Source organism: Maniola hyperantus, chromosome 25 (assembly GCF_902806685.2).
Source record: "Maniola hyperantus chromosome 25, iAphHyp1.2, whole genome shotgun sequence".
NCBI classification, from domain to species: domain Eukaryota; kingdom Metazoa; phylum Arthropoda; class Insecta; order Lepidoptera; family Nymphalidae; genus Maniola; species Maniola hyperantus.
In genome coordinates, this window is record NC_048560.1 from 91,264 (window position 1) to 113,322 (window position 22,059).

General features: G+C 39.5%; 2 protein-coding genes across 7 annotated transcripts in view; one reads left to right on the forward strand and one right to left on the reverse strand.

Moving 5' to 3' along the window:
* wrapper overlaps positions 1–1,486 on the forward strand; it is a 21,901-nt gene extending 20,415 nt beyond the window's left edge. For all 3 annotated transcript variants that reach the window (XM_034981816.2, XM_069507205.1, XM_069507204.1), the window contains one exon: positions 121–1,486. In XM_034981816.2, the coding sequence (XP_034837707.1) occupies positions 121–326 (206 nt within the window). In that variant the 3' untranslated portion in view covers positions 327–1,486. The remainder of the gene's footprint in view (positions 1–120) is intronic.
* Spred (Sprouty-related protein with EVH-1 domain) lies at positions 1,484–22,059 on the reverse strand. Of its 4 annotated transcripts, none has more exons than XM_069507223.1 (13): positions 21,856–22,059; positions 19,756–19,871; positions 14,837–14,937; positions 14,203–14,368; positions 12,621–12,632; positions 11,608–11,690; positions 11,236–11,365; positions 9,599–9,675; positions 8,922–9,021; positions 8,163–8,253; positions 6,990–7,101; positions 6,093–6,184; positions 1,484–5,673 (listed from the first exon to the last, which is right to left on the reverse strand). In XM_069507223.1, the coding sequence occupies exons 1-13, from the start codon at positions 21,873–21,875 to the stop codon at positions 5,544–5,546; spliced, it is 1,230 nt and encodes a 409-aa protein (XP_069363324.1). In that variant the 5' UTR covers positions 21,876–22,059; the 3' UTR covers positions 1,484–5,543. The 4 variants fall into 4 exon arrangements, with proteins under 4 accessions (XP_069363324.1, XP_069363323.1, XP_069363325.1 ...); XM_069507222.1 differs by having other exon boundaries at positions 14,837–14,940; XM_069507224.1 differs by lacking the exon at positions 12,621–12,632 and having other exon boundaries at positions 11,608–11,651; positions 14,837–14,940.

The window sequence follows — 22,059 nt, forward strand, 5'->3', positions numbered from 1 at the left end:
CCGTGCACAGTCTTACACTGGCGGGTGAAAATCTAGCTTTGTGGCTGTTTGTGCTATACTACGGAACACTTAATGTGAGAGTCTGACTGGCTCTTGACCAGTTTTATTATATATTTTTAGTTGGCAGAACGCTTCCCGCAACATCAGAATATACGGATATAACTCCGATACTGGAAGAAATAGAGTCTCAGGAGCCTTACAACATAACGCAGGCGCACGTGTTCGATCGCCTCAACGAAGTGTCGAGCGGAGCGCGGGAAACGCCATCTTGCGCGGCCATCTTTGTTTTAATTGTGACGTTTTTGGTTGGGTTTTTTAGCGATTGATATTTATAAAATGTATGGTCAATCGTGTAATACACTAAACTACAGTACGACAAGGCTCTTTTGGCACTTGAATGACATTGACAGGGGGGCGTAGTTGTAGAAAAAAGGCTGACTATGACTATTCAAACAAGAATAAAGGGGACATTTGACGGCAACGTTAGTTCCTATTTTTGCCACGCGCCAAATGCCTTGACGCTTTTACTGACGGGTCTCAATCTAAGTGCTTTCCTTTTTCGCAAGAAGCGTTTTGAAACGGGTAGCAATACAATAGGGTATTTTACCCTTTTCCGAAAAGTGTCTTAATCCTAAAGTGATAATAAACTACCAAAAATGTAAGTGCAATAAAAATGCATTTAAATTTTGCATATCAAATGTCGCCGCGAATACGCTACCCGCCATCTTTTTAGGTTCATGAGCTGATGAGCTGTGATGACGTCACTCAGACTGTCAAGCAACAGTGCTTTCTTAGTGAAATATATTACAATTGCAATCCATATGACGTCACAGTCGGAATTAACATGGCGGCTAATTTCATACATACGTTTTGTGCGTTTTTGATATTTGTCGAACAGGTAAAAATCTTTAAAATTCATTATATAATTTTATAAACTGGAATTAATATTTTTCGATTGCTTATTAGTTATTGCTAATACTATTTTGTTAACTGTATTAGATTTGCTAATTTAGGAGTGTATTCAAAAGAATTTTGGAGAAATCTAACAATTCTAGATAAGTGCGTTAGAAATCATACCTAGATATAAACGCAGGCGCACGTTTTCGAACGCCTCAATGAAGTGTCAAGCGGAGCGCGGGAAACGCCATCTTACGCGGCCATCTTTGTTTTAGTTGGGACTTTTTTGTTTTAATTGGATGAGCTGCTATATAGCTAATAACATTAAATTGTAATGCCACAAGAACACTTCGTTTCCTATAAAAGTGCTTCATGCAGGTCCATTTTACTCTGATGTTATTGTTTTATAAAATATTAGCAAGTTGTAAAAAATACTCACCGCAGATCTCTGTAAATATGTCGTTTAGTAAAATTAGTTATTAAGTTATTATTAAGACAGAAAAGAATACGGAACTAATTTATAATTTTCATAATAATTTTATGTAGGTACCTACTATTATTTTGTAAAAAATAAAACTATTCGAAATGATTTGTGTACGATTATTTATTCATAAGTCAATACATTAACGTAAACAACCACATTCGACGGAGTTTGTCCGTCCGTACATAACTTTGGTTTTATTTCATTTAATGTGATTTACGCTTACAATATTATATGGAACACTAAAACACATATACTTTAACCTTTCTTATAAGATACCTATCATATAGTCTCTTTATATTCTAGTTAACACTTAAAAAACGGGAAAGAAATGATGATTTTTTTATATATCGTATATTTTAAAACTTTATATGATTTTTTTAGTAAATATTTTTTTATTAATTCAAAATTTTAATGCAGAGTTATAATTACGGAGGTTTTAGGTATCTCTCGTTAGGCTTTCCGCGCTGGTGAGTTTCCGTGATTTTTAACAGTTTTTGATCCTGACTTTCAATGTAACGATACACAAAATTTCAGGTATCGTGACAGTGAAACTATATACAAAATCGACAAGAATTATCGCAAGTGAGCCCTTTATCTTGCAACAATTGTGTGGATTTTATATATCTACTTTAGTTTTTTTAATAATAAATATAGTTTTCAATATTTTTGTTCGAGCGTGCAAAGCCCCAGCGACTTCAACCCAAAACGATTCCATGAAAAATCTTATATTTATAAATATACAAAAATCCTTGGTCATTTTTCTTTAAAAAAACTGAATTATTTAATATGTTAAAAAAATGTGAGTATGAATGAGAGAAACGTTAAAGAAATTAGACTAGAATCGAATAAAACAGAGAGAATGTGAGTGATTTAAAATTTATGACCTTAACAACTATAAAGACAGAAGCATATTTTTAACTCGTGCGACTCGAAGTAGCACTGAATCAAATCAAATCTTAGTATTTTAGTCAAATTAAGAACAATCAAAACCACATAGTTTTATATGTATTTTTGATTTGAATCAAAATGCGTTGAATTTTATCGCATCGCGTGTTAAAAGTATGCTTTTACCTTAAAATACATGTAATACCACATGAACATTTATGATAAAGTTTTAACAGATTAACTGCAAGCCCAATGCAGACCAAGCAACAAGTGAATTCTTTAACGGATAATTAACTATTGTTATCCTTAAATAGTTTAAATAAAATAGTATAAAACTTGAGTAATTTCGCGACAATTCGACGAGTTATTCTCAAGCAAATTAATTGTAATATATTAACTATTTGAATTGGATACGGATAAAATAATTATTAAAGTATCCGTTGAATGCTTCCGCATGCTCTAACAGTTTTTGCTTGGTCTGCGTTAACGCTACCACGGTTAAATGTTAACCGTCGTTTAAAGTGACATTACGATTAAATTATTTTTCGATTAAACATTTTATACTCACAATTAAGTATATTATTATAGTAAAAAGTAAAAATCGAAAATTCAAATCACGATTGAAAATTTTAAATTTCAATTTAACGAAACCCGTATGAGAAATCAGATCTTTTTGGAAATGTAAACGACCATTTAATCTAACTTCAAACATATAAAAGTCTAAAAAACAATTATTTTACTACAAAATGTTCCCAATTATATCTTACAAACGCAGCGAAATATGCTTTTAGTAAACCATTGCATACTTGTAAAAACTAAATTGCGTTAAAAGTTTATTAAAACATATTCTAATATAAAAAAATGTACTTCACAGTTCACACACATAGAAAAACAGTTTATATAAATTAATAAAATATTTTTCGTTATAAGAAAATATATTCATTATAACGAAATATTTTTCTCCTAAATAAAATCTAATATTTAGTAAGACGGATGTACCTAATTATATCAAATGCATGTGCTGTTTGAAGATAGACTAAACATATAAAAAGATTAAATACAATAACATCGACAAGATATGTTAACTTGCGTAATATAATTTGTATTCTAGAATAGAATAAATAGAATTTACAAAAATGTAACTAATATTTATCGTGTAGCATCAAAACTGATACATTCAATGTAACGAATACGAAAAAAAATTACAATACAAATTCAATATGGAAGACGCAAAATTTTTACAAATGGAATATCAAAAAAACAAGCATTTTAAGATGATTAAATATGGCACGTTATATAATAAATAAGTGCGCATGAATAATGGCGAATTAAAAAGCAGAATTCGTTAGTTTAATTTTTAAAACACCATCAATATAATTACAGTATATTATTTTTTCCACTCCCAATGTTCAACGTGGCAAAATTACTAGTTAGTTTCAGGTAAAAAGAATACAACATCGAATAGATCGATAAATCGTCTGCTGCACAGGTACATCAGGCCGGTCTTTCTACTTGAAACTAACTATACAGAATGGAATAATGGATTTTATTAATACTGGTATAAAAATGTGATTTAACACTAATCGTTCCACATTTTTAATTTCGCCACACCACAGATTAAGTCAGTGTTCCAATCTGCACTTCACTCCTTAATGTTGTCGCAATAAAAAATTGTTCCAACACCACTGTTTTATGAAACCCTTCTCCGCAAACGCACTGTTTCTTCTAATACCACTCACAATTTTTCAATGGATATATACCTAAATTTAAAATTGAAACACTATTTGTTACACATACATTATAACGTACCAATCATGGTTTCGTGAAAAAAATTCTGATCATAATAATTTTGAGTCCATGGTAAAATAGTTTTAAAATTTGTAAATATTAATACAATATAATCATTTTCTTACTCTTATAATTCCCATTTACGAATTTAATATGCATTGTTCGTTAACTTCATTTCTTGTGATTTATAAAATGATATAATAGTAAAATGTATAACTAAATCTGGATTTCATTAAAAATAGCTTTAAATAAATATTTACAATCTGATTCGTGATTAAATATATTTTCTTACTATAGAATTATTTTCTTGAAAATATACATAAGTAATTTTTAAAATAAAGTAAATGAAATGTAAAGATAGCTGCAAATTTGAAGCAATATTCTGAATAAATAATCTTTCACATTATACTTCAATTCACTGAACTGTATGTAAAATTTTCTATTAAATATTTTGTGTTTAAAATGACATTATGCCATAAAATTGTACGCGTTTAAAATCATTTGTGCTAGCAACCAATGTAAAGTCTATTTTGATTTCGTTTTAAACTGAATTATCACTTAACATTTTTTCACATCACAACTGCAGTTCCGTTAAAACAATTTCTGCCACTTGTATTGATACATTATGTTTTGAACAACCTTGTAAATGTATGTATATTTATTTGTCGTTGTATTGTTGTTTCGTTACATCTATTTCATCACGATAATTAATTCCCATTTAACTCATACTTTGTGAACATTCATGTAAATACTATATTGGAATCAACAAGTATGTCATTCATTTCCATTGTTTTTATGTTCTTTGTTTCGTTACATCCATTTCATCAAATTAATTCATTCCCATCTCTACTGTACACAGGTTACAATGTTTATTCATCAAATATCATCTCAGGTTTAATAAATCTTGACATAATGTTCTCAACGACTTGTGGCATATCGTTAAAACCATTTCTCAGTTAGAGACATACCAGACACAGGTATAAATACTGCGTAAATCAGCATTTCAAAGTAAATTAGTCTGCTTAGGCTTCCCAACATCATCCCTTGAATTTTGATTTCGCTTATATTGAATGCGAATTGAGGTCCACTGTCGCATATAAAGTTATGTGGAACGCCAATTCTGGAATAATCTGAAAGTTCATTTGTATAATCATTCTTCATTTTTTGACGTTCTAGGGTCATTCTTTGACTTCGCATACATCAGACACAAACTAAGGTCCCTTATCGCAAATAATTTCTTGTGGTAAGCCATAGCCAGGAGTTTATTGGTGTTGTTAAACATATTTTCACACATAAATCTCCAGTACATTTCTTGAACTTTGGGACTTTCTAATATAATTTTTTGACTTCACATACATCGAACGCGAATTCGCATATAAGTTGTGGTAAACCGTTTCTGGAGTGAGCTGGGAGTCTACTAGTGTCTATCGACTGATGTGATAGACGACTATCTCAAGTCTATCCTGTGTCTACCTTTTGTCTATCTTGTCTATTTGTGTTGTGGAGCATGCACACCGCCCGCGATTCTGGCGGCTCTGGCCGCTCGGTGTGCGCATTTCAATGGCACGTAACACCAGAGACACGGCACTAACAAACTTAGAAGGGTTATGCCCAACCACCTGAAAGAAAAGTATAATTAATTATTAATCCAAATGTACTCTTATCACTACCCATATTATATATGCGAAAGAATCTTCGTTTGTTGGTTTGTCCTTCAATCACGTCGCAGCGGAGCAACGAATAGGCTACTATTTTACTCAATTAGGGGTTGAATTTTCAGAAATCCTTTCTTGGCAGATGCCAACGTCATAATAGCTATCTTCATGCCAAATTTCAGCCTGATCCGTCCAGTGATTTGAGTTGTGCGCCGATTGATCAGTCAGTCAGTTAGCTTTTCCTTTTATAAATATATATAGCCTGAATTTAAAAGCTTTAGACAACCTCCTTGGAATGTGTTATAGATGGAAGGTCTCAAGTTCGAGTCCCAACAGCGGTAATTTGCAGGCAGCAGCGGATGTGGCAAATAAAGGCGACTTACCGTTTAGCGCACTGCTCGTCCGGGGGACCGCAAGTGCAGGGATGCATCGCGAACTCGCCCTCCGCGTCCGACATGCAGTGGTACAGCATACACTGGAAACGTCATGCACATTATATTAGTACTTAATTCTATTCCCTCACTTACACACTTTCATCATCAACCCATCACCGGCCCACTACTGAACACCGGTATCCACCACGCTGGCCAAAATCAAAGAGATCCCACGGGATCTCACCTAAATCCACGCGGACGAAGTCGCGGGTATCATCTAGATTCTAGTCTAAATATATAAAAGGAAAAGGTGACTGACTGACTGATCTATCAACGCACAGCTCAAACTACTGGATGGATCGGGCTGAAATTTGGCACACAGATAGCTATTATGACGTAGGCGTCCGCTAAGAAAGTATTTAAGAAACTCAACTCCTAAGAGGGTGAAATAGGGGTTTGAAATTTGTGTAGTCCACGCAAGCATAAGCTAGTAGAGCTTGTCTAAGCTGAAATGACGCGCCCCACTACCGCATTAACACACACAAGCAAATTTAAAATACGAAGGCAATACACATATAGAGGCTATTGTAATTGGTCGTTCAGTTGCGGTAAGACTGGACAGATTTGTTGTCGAACTTGTCATAATTGATCTGAAGGCGCGCGAGAGCGGACGTAATGTTTCATATAACGCGCCATCGCTGCTCCATACAGTGAGCGTTGTCGGATTTATCACGCGACTAGTCGACTGCGATGTTTGCATACAGATCCTTATTAGCAAAACAGTCAACGCTCCCACACAGATGAAACCTCGTTATTTATATTTGCACTCGCACATCTAATTCAACTTACGAAGTAGTGGGGCGCGTCATTTCAGATTAGACAAGCTATACATAATATAGTTTTTACCTGTGCACACTTGATGCAGGACACGCAGTCTATGCAGGACTTGAAGCAGTCGGGGGCGAACTCGCACGCGCCCGCGCGGTTCGCGCTCTCCAAGTACCACTCGTGACAGTGCCTGCAATCGCAACACCAGCTATACGTCAAGTGCGAGTCGGACTCGCGCATCAAGGGTTCCGCACCATGGAACAACACATCTCAAACCAGTACAGTTCTTGCAATTCACGAAGGCGAGTGGCACTCGCAAACGCACACATTTACTTTACCTTAAGTGCCTGATACACATGCTAGTTACAAGCAAGAACGAGCTACTAGCATGTGTGTCGAGGTTCTGCCAGTAGCTCGCATGCCAGTACATGGCATACCAGTAGATCGCAAGGCGTTTGATTTTTCCCCTTGAGGGGAAGTGGGACACTCGCATGCCAGCTACACGCACGCGAAACACGTCGTAACGTGTTTGCTAGTAACTCGCACATCGTACTACTACTAATCCAATTTCTCTCCATATTGTTTTTTTTTGTCTATTCATTGTTTACAAAAGTTTCTTCACTAAGATAATCGCGAGTTGTATTGTAACACTATTTATTTCTTCATGAATATTCATTTTGTAATCTTCAACTCGCACGTCACTGGCACGGTACGCAGCCTTTCTAGTAACTGGCATTGTATCACGCACTGACATTCTGCTAGTAGCCGGCATGCCAGCTTACCAGCACCTAGCATATGTATCAAGAGCATTCCGTATACCGATACGACTTAAACACAAGCATGAGCCACTCGCCCTCGTGAAATGCAAGAACTGTACAGTAAAAATTTGCAAGTTAATGCCGGACAACGCCATCTTGATGTGATTTTGTAAGCTAATTATTTGATCTGGAACACCAAATCTTAATTTTTTTGTGATGTAACCACAAATCCAAAAACCGTGAATTTTGCCGCAGAGTCGATGCCCCGCCTACGACGCGGCATTGACTCTGTGGCACCTATCTACGCAACGTTCATTGACTTCTGACGTCAGTCAGATGTTTTATTTACCATATTATGTTGCAAACTTTTATAAATACAGGTTTTAAATCGCGTTTTTTTGTGATCTTATCATGTCTTCGTTTATGCTAGCGTTTCAATCGCATCCTGTATAAAAGGAAAAGGAGACTGACTGACTGACGGTTTACAACTCACCTGCACTTGATCCTGGCTTGGAAGGGTTCCGCAGGCTGCTTCTTGTCGGGCAGCGGAGGAGGACCGCTGTACCCACATTTCTTTATCGACCCTGAAAAACAAATCACATGGTTTTTTAGGGTTCCATAGTCAACAAGAAACTTTTTTTATTTACTTTTTATTCAATACAAGTTAGCCCTTGACTGCAATCTCACCTGGTGGTAAGTGATGATGCAGTATAAGATGGAAGGGGGCTAGCCTGGAAGGGGTATGTCTCTTCTCAGATTGCAAAGGGCATAATAGTCCACCATGCTGCACTGTGTCATCTATATATATAAAAGGAAAAGGTGACTGATTGATTGACTGACTGACTGATCTATCAACGCACAGCACAAACTACTGGACGGATCGGGCTGAAATTCGGCATGCAGATAGCTATTATGACGTAGGCATCCGCTAAGAAAGGATTTTTGAAAATTCAACTCCTAAGGGGGTGAAATAGGGGTTTGAAATTTTGTAGTCCACGCGGACGAAGTCGCGAGCATAAGCTAGTGTATGTATATTACCAGACTTCACACACCTTTGAGAACATTATGGAGAACTCTCAGGCATGCAGGTTTCCTCACGATGTTTTCCTTCACTATTAAATCAAGTGATATTTAATTGATTAAAACGCACATAACTCAGACAAGTTAGAAGTGCATGCCCGGGATCGAACCCCCGACCTCCCGGGTAGGAGGCGGTCGTCTTATCCACTCGGCTACCACGGATGATGCTTACCTGAATCTCGCTTGAGTAACGGCGGTTTGGTGTTGGGCGAAGACTTCTCTGAACTAATCACGCCTCCCGGACCCACTTGCGGGTACGTGTACTCGTGCACCTGAAATATACAACAAAAGCTCAGTGTGGGTTCTTCTCGGACCTGGGCGCGTTTGGAACCCTCGTAGCTTTAGTTTTAAGTTCGCGTAAAAATTATCACCACTATTATCACCATCTTACAAATGCAACAACAGACTATCAAAAAGTGTAATTTATTACCTATTTTGAATAAACTTTAATTTTTACTTTTTAACTTTTTGACTTTTTGAAAGAAAGTTAGGTCCTAAGGCTCACTTGATCACGTGACACGTGATACGAGACATATGCCTACGGCCGCGCTCTATCGAGAGAGGTTAGCGGTAGGGGGAGAGGTGGAAGAAAAGGGAGGTGGTGATAGGGAGAGAAAGGCTAGAGGAGAGGAGAGAAAGCGAAGTGAGAGGCGAAGGGAAGGAGGTCCAGGGAGTGGGGAAGCGAGAGAGAGCGATATGAGCTAGACGCTGCGGTATAAATAAACACCTCTCTTTCTATCGCGTAAGCTCTTATCGATCTCTCTGGTGCACTTCCCATCCCCCTCTTCCCTTCTCTTGGCTTCCAAAATCAATGGTAATACAATGGTACATAGAATACATGCGAGTTACCGCAGAGAGATGCACGTACGGACACCTGTCAGTTTCCGAGTCGTCCAATTTGTCGTCGTATTGCAAGTTCAGTGATTCTGGAAACACAAATAACAATATTTTGTATAATGATCTATATATAAAAAGAAAAAGGTGACTGACTGACTGCCTGATCTATCAACATCATCATCATCATGATCAACCCATCAGCGGCTCACTACAGAACACGGGTCTCCTCTCAGATTGAGAAGGGAAGGCCACAGTCTATCAACGCATAGCTCAAACTACTGGACTAGTTATTTTGAAGTGGAGGTTGAATTGGACGCTATATTATGTCAAAAACAGCTACATATTGTAACTTAAACTTGTGTATAATTTCAGATATAGCCTGTACTTGAACAACAAATGTATACTAAAACTAGATAAATATTATAACGGAACGAAATTGTTACATATTTAATCGGCATTACATTATTTCAAAATAAATAATATTGAAGCGAACTTGTTGCGTTATTGCTCTCAGCATTTTAACAAACGTCCGCGAGGTCTGAGGCTGATATCTATAGAGCGCACTTTGACTTTGCTCAGACTTAGACTGATATCATTAGAACGCACTTTGACTTTGCTCAGACTTAGACTGATATCTATAGAGCGCACTTTGACTTTGCTCAGACTTAGACTGATATCATTAGAACGCACTTTGACTTTGCTCAGACTTAGACTGATATCTATAGAGCGCACTTTGACTTTGCTCAGACTTAGACTGATATTTCGGCAGCTCTTTATCTCCCAGGTAATTTTACGCAAACACTCAAGACACAAATGCTCAATCCAAATGCAAATGCAAATATCCTACAAAGACGCAAACAAAAAATATTCAAAATTTTGCCGGTCGACAATACTTCTTCCTTAGTTCTAAACTTTATAATAAAATAAATGACATGCTAAATATATCTAAGCTCAACAAACTAAATTTAAAAAAAAACACTATAACGCTTGGCTAAGGAGTCTTGACTACTGTGGGGTTGAGAAATTGTTCGCTTCAACGAACAATTTCTCAACTTCGTAGTGGTTAAGACTTAGTTAAGACTAGTTAAGTCACACACACACACACACACACACACACACACACACACACACACACACACACACACACACACACACACACACACACACACAAAATATTGTTAATAAAATAGCCTACATTTAAATTTGTACTCCATATTAATCGATGGATCCAAGGGAAGGCTGCGGCGCCCGTAACACAGGTTCACAGGTTTAGCACGGACGCCAAAGCACTCCTTCAGGTTTTCATATTTTTATTGTTTCTACCTTTTTTATGTGTACTAGTTTTAAGGAGTCTTTGTGTTGTACAACATTTTTAAATAAATAAATATATTATAATATTATATTATTATTATATCTATAGAGCGCACTTTGACTTTGCTCAGACTTAGACTGATATCTATAGAGCGCACTGATTGACTTTGCTCAGACTTGCGACAAGAATGCGAACAAAGTTGCGGGCGGGCAATAACTATTACAAGTCAAAAGCGCGAGCGAAGCGAGCGTGAAATTTTTGATATATATATATATATATATATATATTGTTTAAACCCCCAAAACTCCCCCTGGCTACGGCCATGCTTGTGACATACCGGTGAGGGGATGCTGCGGTAGTGTGATGGCGGAGAGGATGGGAGTCTGCGTCAACTCGTCGTTGCGGCGAACGCGACTCGCGGTCGAGTTCTCGGAGCTCGAGTGCGAGTCCGTTGGCAGATTCAGACACTGCAAACAAATAAATTAACATATACAACATTTTGAAAGGAGAACTTTGTTAGACCCTGAGTAGCCTTGTACGGGAGCGGTGTATATTGCCTTGTACGGCGGTGACCGTACCAATAGGAAGATGTTCCTCCGAACAAGGGGTGTTACGGATATTCGCATCCGCATATGCGGAACATTCGCATTAATTTAGACATCCGCATCAATTAAGTGCCGCGATGGGTTGATGTGGATAAGGTACTCACTTCAAATATATTGTTCTCTTCGTCATCCTCTTTGCTCTTCTTCCCTGCGTACCCGTACATCGAAGGCCACGCCCCACCCAGACCTGGGCAACAAGGGTACATACTATATGACAATAACCTCAACAAACATAGTGGAACCAGAACGCCAGCAAAAACGGACACAAGTGATAGTACTAACGATTACTGATACGATACCACAAAAAAACCTATAATTTTGTAAAAGTTTACGATATATTGCAAAGTAAACATCTGACTGACACTCAACCAAAGTTGCGTAAGTAGGCCATTCGGAGTCAATGCCGCGTCGTAGGCGGGGCATTGACCCGAGTTTTGCACGCTACACATTGCGGGATTGAAAAAATACTAAATCACTAAAACTACAAAATGAAGCAAATGGTTATTGGTATCGGATTGTGTTTAGGTAGTGTAACATTGTGGCTAATTCCGTTGTACACAATCTCTAAACTAAACTAAAATGGCACGTCTAAATCTATTGCTATCCCTTTCATAATGTTGCTTGCGGAAAAGAATAGCACTAGATTTAGACCTTTTAATTTAGTTTAGTTTAGAGATTATGTACAAGAGAATCGGCCCCAATAACGCTTAGTTTTTGCTAGCATTCTGGTTACACTGAGAGTGAGATCTGGAGAGTGACATAGGCTACTTTTTATCCCGAAAAATCAAAGAGTTCGCACGGGTTTTTAAAAACTTAAATCAACGCGGACAAAGTCGCGGGCATCAGCTAGTATTGAAATAAGAACCAAACTAGGTTTGTATGGAGCGGGCGACGGAGGGCGAAAGCGTGTCTGTCTGTCTGTCTGCTAGCTTTTCACGGCCCATCCGTTCAACCGATTTTGACGAAATTTGGTACAGCAATAGCTTGCATCCCGGGGAAGGGCATAGGCTACTTTTATACCGGAAAATCAGAGTTCCCACGGGATTTCTAAAAACCTAAATCCACGCGGACGAAGTCGCGGGCATCATCTAATACCTAGTACAAATGATATACTCACCACATAGGAAAGCAGTAGCGGGAAGCAAAAAAACACATTAGATAAATCAGTTATGTATTACACTATTATCTAAATATATAAAAGGAAAAGGTGACTGACTGACTGATCTATCAACGCACAACTCAAACTACTGGATGGATCGGGCTGGAATTTGGCATGCGGATAGAGTATTATAACGTAGACATCCGCTAAGAAAGGATTTTTGAAAATTCAGCCCCTAAGGGAGTAAAATAGGGGTTTGAAATTTTTGTAGTCCACGCGGACGAAGTCGCGAGCATAAGCTAGTTTTACCATAGTACGCGACAGTTCGCGCGCTAACTGCGACATAACATCGTTGCGGCGCCGCACCGCTCGTGTGCCCGCTGATACGGTGAAATCTTTGCGGTGCGGCGCCGCAACGCATCGTGTGCCCCCAGTCTTACTGATACGGAAAGCCTCGCTCTGCGCTGACCACCCCGCCTGCCCAGCGTGGTCAGTGGGGGCATTACTCTCTATGAACAGCACCAGCATTCATAGTATGCTCCATTATAGATTGGCTTTCATTTGGGGCTAATTCTGAGCACAACCTAATATTAGAGTATTCGCATGCTCTTCTTACTAATGTAATATGAAAAGGACGGACACAGTTTGACAGTTTTAAATTAAATTTTTAGATGGTAAAACCCGTGAATCGTGATTTTAGCACGCACTCGCGAACCTACTGTTTAAATTTGTATTGTGCACTAAAATTTAGAGTCTTTAAATGTGAAAGTCATGTTCCGTTCCTTTTTAAGCATTAGTAAAAAGAAAAGGATGCAGATACTCTAAATTTAGTTTAGAGAGAGACTAGATAATCGGGGCCAATATAATACTAACCAATCTAACCATCCTGATCCAACCAATCTAAAAAACCAATCTGAATACTAACAATTTGAATACTAACACACTGAAACTTTCTAGACTATACATTGTAGGAACAAATATCTGTCTGTAATGTTCCAGATTACCGTTAAAATATCCAGTTGCAAAGTTAGGGATGATGACTAGTAGTCAAATCAGCGACTTTTTGGGTGCGAAATATAGAATGTGATTTTTTGAAGTGAAAACTTCATTAAGCGCGTTGGGCGATTCAGGGATTGGTAAATACTTCAAGGTCACTTCACCGACCTGCTATAAATATTTGCTAATTACTGATTAGATTTTTAATATTTGTTCTTTAACGCAACCTGCAGGGCGATTGTCTAAAACCTGCATCAATCATAATTACAATCTCAATTGTTCTGATTGGCTGAATTTGTGCGATTCTTGGTGCAACAATGCATTGTGGCCAATAGTGAGCGAGCATTAACCAATCAGAGATGATTGCGATCGTGACATTGTAGCTGTCAAACAGCCGCGGTAGGGCCACTGTTTAGGTTCAATATTTAATGGAAGTGTCAAGTATGTTTTCGTAGTTTTAAGTGAATGTCAATTTTTTAAAGATTTGACGGGAGGGGGAGAGTGCTGGGAAAGGGGAGTGGGGAGTGGAGAAAGTTGCCAAATGGGGGGAGTGCTGGGGGGATGGCGAGGCAAGTAGGAGGTAGTACCAAGGTCAGCAACTCACGGTACAGCTCGCTGACGGCGGTGCGGACGCCCTTGTCGAACGCGCGCGCGTCCGCCGCGGTCTGGAACGTGAGCCCGAAGCGCTTCTCGTCCGACACCCAGTGGTGGAACGTGGGCATCACCTTGTGGTACTGGAAGTCGTCCTTCACTGTGCAGTCCAACACCAACTGGAGTAGAGATGGCGTTTTAAGCACTCAGAAAAATTATACACAAAGAAGTCGTAAGTAAAAAATTTAAAAACACGACTACCCTCCCAAAAATGTAAAACATTTCATATTTGACAATGGCGCTGTACAGCCGCCAAATTAATTTTTTTTAAATCTGCACTCGGGATGATTTAAGGATTCTAATGGTCATCATCATCAACCAATAGACGTCCCTCGGAATTGGACCTACCCAACTGGATTGTGTGTCCTATGTATACTCGTCTACAATTTCGAGTGCAGAGCTCTCAACGATTACTGGGTGGGGCCGGACATAAGTATTAAAGCTAATTAGACATGATTTTCGTCTTACTCATGTTCATTTTTAGGCCCACCTGCTGAGAAGCTCTGCTAAGGTCATTGAGGTCAGGATTCTAATGGTACCCAAAGTAAAAAAAAAAATGTTTAGCATTTTTGATAAAGGTCACGCACCATGTTATCGCTGATCCGTCGGCCGTGGATGTAGTACTCGGTGTGCGGTGCGCTGGCGGACGAAGGTGCTGCGTCGCTACTGCTCTCCCCACTGCCAGTGCCTGCTGACGAAAAACTTGCTGTAGGTCCATTGACACACTAGAGGATATATTATGTTCAGGATAGCCGCGGTTATACGGCCGAGTTAAGAAGGTCGCGCGTAGTCGACGGCTCGCGACCAGCGATTTTACGATTATGTGCTTTATTACAAATTTTCCTTGACCCTATCATCGAAAATATTCACAATTACAGTTAGAATCGTAAACATCCAATTATTTTGAAAAAGTATTAATTAAATGCTTTGGTCTAAAAGTGTGGTGTAAATTGTTCACTTTGTTTTGTTGTCAAAATAAAAATAAATATAAAATATAAAAATATAACCTCAATATCAGCAACATAAACAATAAGATTTCTTTATAACCAGGGTGAATAAATGGAAATCGTTTGCAGAATATAAAAAGGTAATTATTTGTCTACAAAATAAAATTAACACCATGGTGACATAACAATTATATTGGGGGGGGGGGGGGGGGGGGGGGGGGGCAAAGCTCCTAAGCAAATGGGCAATCTCCTTTAAACAAAACGTGCAGGGTGGCAGGTGTGAGTAGCATGCTGCTTCCCTCGGTGTAGTTGTAGTGATTTGTTAGATGAGGAATGCCCGGAAAATCAAAGAGTTCCACGAGTTTTTTATAAAAAACTTAAATCCACGCGAACGAAGTCGCGGGCATCATCTAGTTGAAAATTTTAATATATAAAAGGAAAAGGTGACTTCCTGACTGGTCTACTGGCATGCAGATAGCTATTATGACGTAGGTATCAGCTAAGAAAGGATTTTAGAAAATTCAACCCTTATAAGAGGGTGAAATATGGGGTTGAAATTGGTGTAGTCCACGCCGACAAAGTCATAATAAGACATAAGCCAGTAAAGCATAAATACCAACATGTACAGACAGTACTTAATTTTCATTTCAATATTATTTACTCATAATTTAAATGTGATAATATTCGTGTAGTAGAGGAATGCAATTTAGGTTTCAATTTGAAAGTTTCGTTTTAGAGTTAGTCCACAAACATTTGCAATTAACTACAGTATTGCATTAAAGCTTAACTTGTTTTTGATATGTATTTAAAAACTAGCTGATGCCCGCGACTTCGTCCGCGTGGAATTAGGTTTTTTAAATCCCGTGGGAGCTCGTTGATTTTCCGGGATAAAAAGTAGCCAATGTCACTCTCCTGGTCTTTATCTATACTCATGCAAAAAATCACATCCATACGTGGCACCGTTGCGACGTGAATGAAGGACAAACCAACAAACAAACACACTTTCGCATTTATAATAAGCTCTGATTATCTAGTGTACATATATCACACACCAGCTTTACTCACGTGTTTAGTCGACGTAAGCCCGACTAGTTTCGAGTAAAGCCGGTGTGTGATATATTATGTATAATGGAAATCACTCACGATAGTTTAAACGCTAAAAATATTTAAAAAACCGACTTCCAAAAGCACTACACAATAAAAAATAACTTTTGTTTCTAGTTTCTACACGTGTAGGTATGTATGTTGAAGTCGGGCGAGCTGGACGCTTTGATTTCTAGTTTCTTTTATGCTCGCCCGACTTCATACATTTTTGGAAGTCGGTTAAAAATTAACTAGTGGTTCGAATTAGAAACAAGGAGGCAAATCGCGGAGTGATGCGCGTTATGAGCAATTAAATACCACTTGTTTCAACGGTGAAGGAAAACATCGTAACGAAACCTGCATGCCTGAGAGCAGATGCTTTTCGATAGTCCAATATCGATACTCTATCGATAGTTAAATCCAAACCGATAGTAATTGCAACCTATCGATAGTATCATGACGTCACAATACTATGGATACTATCGATAGTATCGATAGTTCTTCTTTCGATGCCAAAAATCGATAATACCAATAGTTTACACTATCGATAGTAATGGTGGGGTTGCTATAGAGTACAATACCATCCATTGGGATAGGGGGCAGTAAAGGGGGTGCTCCTGAAACTCTAAGTTAAAATTTCAGAGCTCGAAAATCATTTTTTTAAATAAAATTAATCACTTTAATCACAATTAGCATTTTTAGAATAAACTAAACAAACACAATACAAAATCGCAAAATACAATAGATACTGTCATAGGTTACCACCGTTAACACCTGTAATACTTTATTTTTAACTGGTTTTACGGCTCTGGGTTCTAATCTATAATACTCTTGCTGCTGCTGTACAGACCAGTAAAGTAAACTTTTTTTTTCTAAACGGCTTTAAAGCGAGTCTTCTGGCGTAGCCTGTTTTAAAAAACCTAAGGATTGGGTAGGTTAGGGGGGGGGGGGGGGTTTATCCCCTTCTAACCTAACCGTTCCGAGTCGGAGTGCCCCAAGTCCCGAGCTCGCTTCGCTCGCTCTTGATGGTGAGAGCGGGGGGGAGGAAAGAGACCCCCCACCATAGTGGTGGTCTCTTCTCGTCGACCGGGGCCCGTCGACGGAGCCCCGCTTCGCGGGGCTCCTTTTTTCTGGGTGGTAAAAAAAGAAATAACCCACGAAGGGGATGGCGGGGTCTTACAGACCCCGCCATCCCCTTCTAACCTAACCGTTCCGAGTCGGAGTGCCCCAAGTCCCGAGCTCGCTTCGCTCGCTCTTGATGGTGAGAGCGGGGGGGAGGAAAGAGACCCCCCACCATAGTGGTGGTCTCTTCTCGTCGACCGGGGCCCGTCGACGGAGCCCCGCTTCGCGGGGCTCCTTTTTTCTGGGTGGTAAAAAAAGAAATAACCCACGAAGGGGATGGCGGGGTCTTACAGACCCCGCCATCCCCTTCTAACCTAACCGTTCCGAGTCGGAGTGCCCCAAGTCCCGAGCTCGCTTCGCTCGCTCTTGATGGTGAGAGCGGGGGGGAGGAAAGAGACCCCCCACCATAGTGGTGGTCTCTTCTCGTCGACCGGGGCCCGTCGACGGAGCCCCGCTTCGCGGGGCTCCTTTTTTCTGGGTGGTAAAAAAAGAAATAACCCACGAAGGGGATGGCGGGGTCTTACAGACCCCGCCATCCCCTTCTAACCTAACCGTTCCGAGTCGGAGTGCCCCAAGTCCCGAGCTCGCTTCGCTCGCTCTTGATGGTGGGAGCGGGGGGGAGGAAAGAGACCCCCCACCATAGTGGTGGTCTCTTCTCGTCGACGGGGCCCGTCGACGGAGCCCCGCTTCGCGGGGCTCCTTTTTTCTGGGTGGTAAAAAAAGAAATAACCCACGAAGGGGATGGCGGGGTCTTACAGACCCCGCCATCCCCTTCTAACCTAACCGTTCCGAGTCGGAGTGCCCCAAGTCCCGAGCTCGCTTCGCTCGCTCTTGATGGTGGGAGCGGGGGGGAGGAAAGAGACCCCCCACCATAGTAAGCGGTCTCTTCCGTCGGCCCGGTCGACATATAAAAGATTTAGTGAATTCTTAAAGTATTTATCAAATAGTTCATTTTATCAAACAATTCATTTTATCAAAAAAAAAAGTGCTATATGTTGTTTTACTAATTAACACGATTAAAGAAATCAATTGTTTGTCAAATGATATTTTATGAAATGACAATTTGTCTGGTAATTTGTTTTATCAAGTGAATTATTTGTAGAAACATAAGTTTTATAACGATCATAAAACGATTCATAATTTTGCCAAAATTTGTTTAGGAAATGAAACTTTGTCATTTGTTTTTTGTCAATTGGTTATTGGTCTTTGGTTCCCAGCAAGATTATTATAGATTAGAACACAGAGCCGTAAAACCAGTAAAAAAAAAAGTATCTTGCTAAGTTTACTTTATTGGTCTTTGGTTCCCAGCAAGATTATTATAGATTAGAACCCAGAGCCGTAAAACCAGTTAAAAAAAAAGTATCTTGCTAAGTTTACTTTATTGGTCTTTGGTTCCCAGCAAGATTATTATAGATTAGAACCCAGAGCCGTAAAACCAGTTAAAAAAAAAAGTATTATAGGTTTATGTTATGGTAATCTTTATATGTGTTCGTAGTTCATACTTTGCGGTTTTGTGTTTCTAAAAATGCTAGGGACCTAATTAATTTCATTTTATTTACATAAATCTGTATAAAATACGCGATTACGTGTCTTGAAATTAAGAAATTACGTAAAGATCAGTGCAAATTAATATCTTTCCAGTGAATATTAACGAAATCTATGTAGTAATCGTGTTTTCTATTTATAATGTTAATCATTTTAAAATTGTATAAATGTCTATAAATACGTGTCTCCGAAACTTGAAATTACAGATATGTAAAGTGCAAATGAACCTCTTTATACTGAATATTACCGCTATACCTATATAGTATAATATTCGTGAATAAATAGTGGTGAACCTTTCTATAGTGGAGCCGTAATGGTCAACTATTGATAGTGTAAACTATCCATACCATCATATTCTGACAAGTTTTCGAGGTCAACTATCGATAGTTTTGCAACTCTACTTGAGAGTTCTCCATAATGTTCTCAAAGGTGTGTGAAATCCGCTGTACGGGAGCGGTGTGCAGGCTCGACCGTACCAAAGGGAGATCTCCCACCGAGCAGTTGATTGTGCTCGGTAGCGCCAGCTGCGCCGACGGTTGTGTCTTGAAACTTCTGTATATATAGTCCAGATTGCAGAAAACTCCGTTACTGCGAGTACTGTCAGCGGTACATTTCTTCGGGACTACGTCATGAAATGTTATCGATTGAACAGCGCCATCTAGTTGAAATTGTGGCAACCGCCACACCGCCAACTCGCACCAGGTTAGCGTGGCGGACTATGATCTAAGCGCCACTCTTTTTCGAAGGGAACAGTACTCAGTAGTGGGCTGGTGATGGGTCGATCATGATGATGATGAGAGCCATGTTACCTGGTCCGCGGCGGCACACCATGACGTCTGCCAGGCCGCCGCCCCCCAGCGCCATCCAGCCCCCCGTGCCCTCGTCTCGACACATCACCTGCGCCCGTACGCGCACCAAGTAGGCACTGGAAAACAACACCAACATTTAGCTAGTTAAAGCACGCGCCAGGCTGGGTTGCGCAAACGGGTTTGGTCCCTTTGCCCAGCCACTAGTTCACAATGGATTGGAGGAGGTCCAAGTGATACAGGGTATTCAACCCATAGAATGAGAAGCCCAGCCACTAGACGATGTGTGGAATACCTCAGTGCCTCCCCCACGTGGAGGTAATGGCGGCTCCCCACAGTCGGCCAACAGGAAGTCTCTTGGAATAAGAAACCCTAGAAATAGTAGGTACAGTACGCGACCAAAAGTGATGAACATCGATCTTTAGAAGGAGATAGCATATTTGTAGAGCACTGTTTCGGTCGTTGAGACTGACAAAACATGTGGGTATGAGTGACAGAGACAACGCTCTACTAACCTGAAATGTCATTCTAAAGGCCGATGTTCATTATTTTCGGCCGCGTACTGTCCAGCAACTTATTCATACACAGAGTATCATTGTAGTTTAACGAATGCAGCAGTGTTTGTCTGTGTGGTATATAAGCTACTTCCTGCCCACTTTCCTTGATTAGACAATTGTCTAATAATGGTCCGTTCATGACTAATCTAATTACTCTGGCTCATTGCTAGTATACTTTTACCCAACCGTGTTAAACCAACATAATGAGTTTTTTTTTAAATTCACTACAATTTAATGGTGGTAAGGACCTAGGTGCTAAGCTGTGATAGTTGATACCCTAGTGGTTAGGACTTCCTAGCCACTAGGGTATCACAGCTTAGCACTTCTAATTGGAGGTCGGGGGTTCAATCCCAGGATGCAGCTCTGAGTTTTCGGAGTTATGTGCATTTTAATTAATTAAATATCACTTGCTTTAATGGTAGAGGAAAACATCGTGAGGAAACCGGCATGCCTGAAAGATCTCCATAATGTTCTCAAAGGTGTGTGAAGTCTACCAATCTGCACATGGCCAGCGTGATAGACTATGGACAAAATCATGATGATGATGATGAAGAGCCTAGATGGTAGGAGGGTGATCCTAGAAGGGGAGTCCGGAGTCAATCCTACTAACTTTTCAGAATTATGTGCATTTTAAACAAATAAATATAACTTGCTTTAACAGTGAAGGAAAACATTGTGGGGAAATCTGCGTGACTGAGATGAGAATTCTCCATAATGTTCTCAAAGGAGTGTGAAGTCTGTCAATCTGCATTTGGCTAGTGTGGTGGACTATGGCTAAACCCTCCTCATTCTAAGAGGAGGTCTGTGCTCAGTAGTGAGCCAGCGATCGGTTGATGATGAGGATGATGAAAACAGTTTTTGGTGTACTTACAAAACATGTAGGGGATTTTATTTGGTAATTCTAAATTCCCTACTGATAATCTTTAATCTAGCTCTAGAATCATTCAGTTTTAATTAGGGATTTGTAAATTATCACAATTTAAGCATAATTAAGTATAAATTTAATTACTAAAAAAAACAGCTGTTTAATCTTTAGGTTTTAATTTAAAAATCAAACGTTATTTTTTTAAATCAACGCAGAATAAAAATTAAAACAAAATAATCATTCAATTTTCAAACCATCAGCAGCATCAGCAAGAAACATGAATGAATTGAATTCATATCGCAAGCAGCACGTAAAAAATTGGTTCTGCTTTTGAAACTGAATGTAATTCATTCAGTAAAACACAAGCACCGCACGATCCAGCTCGGGTGACCCCGATAGCAGGCTATGTACTTTATTGTGAATGAAAGTCGAGTCATTGATTATACCTATCCTATACGCCACATAGGGAATCAAGGGCGGAGCTTGTGATACGCCTCTGCAGGGAAATGTTGAGTTCGGATGCTTCTCTGAGCTTAAACATCCCTTGTTAGAGCTTAGGGGAGTAGTAGAATTCCCTTTACACGTATTCCGAGCTCAGAAAATGGCCGGGGTAAGGCCCTACCTACCTAACGCAGGGCGAAGCAAGTATGTACGTAAAACTCTATTCCAGGCTACGCTTACCTTTCAGATTCCTCGGTCATGATTCGACACGTCGAATATCCTAATTTCTACTCGCCACTTCACAGATTTCACCATTTTTATGACATAAATACATCAGATTCACTTGCAAACCGTTCTTATTTCGGCCCTTTGTTGGGCCTCAGTGCGCGTGCGTCAACACAACAGTCCGGGCGGGTTTTCAATGAAAGCGGGATGAGCGAGCGA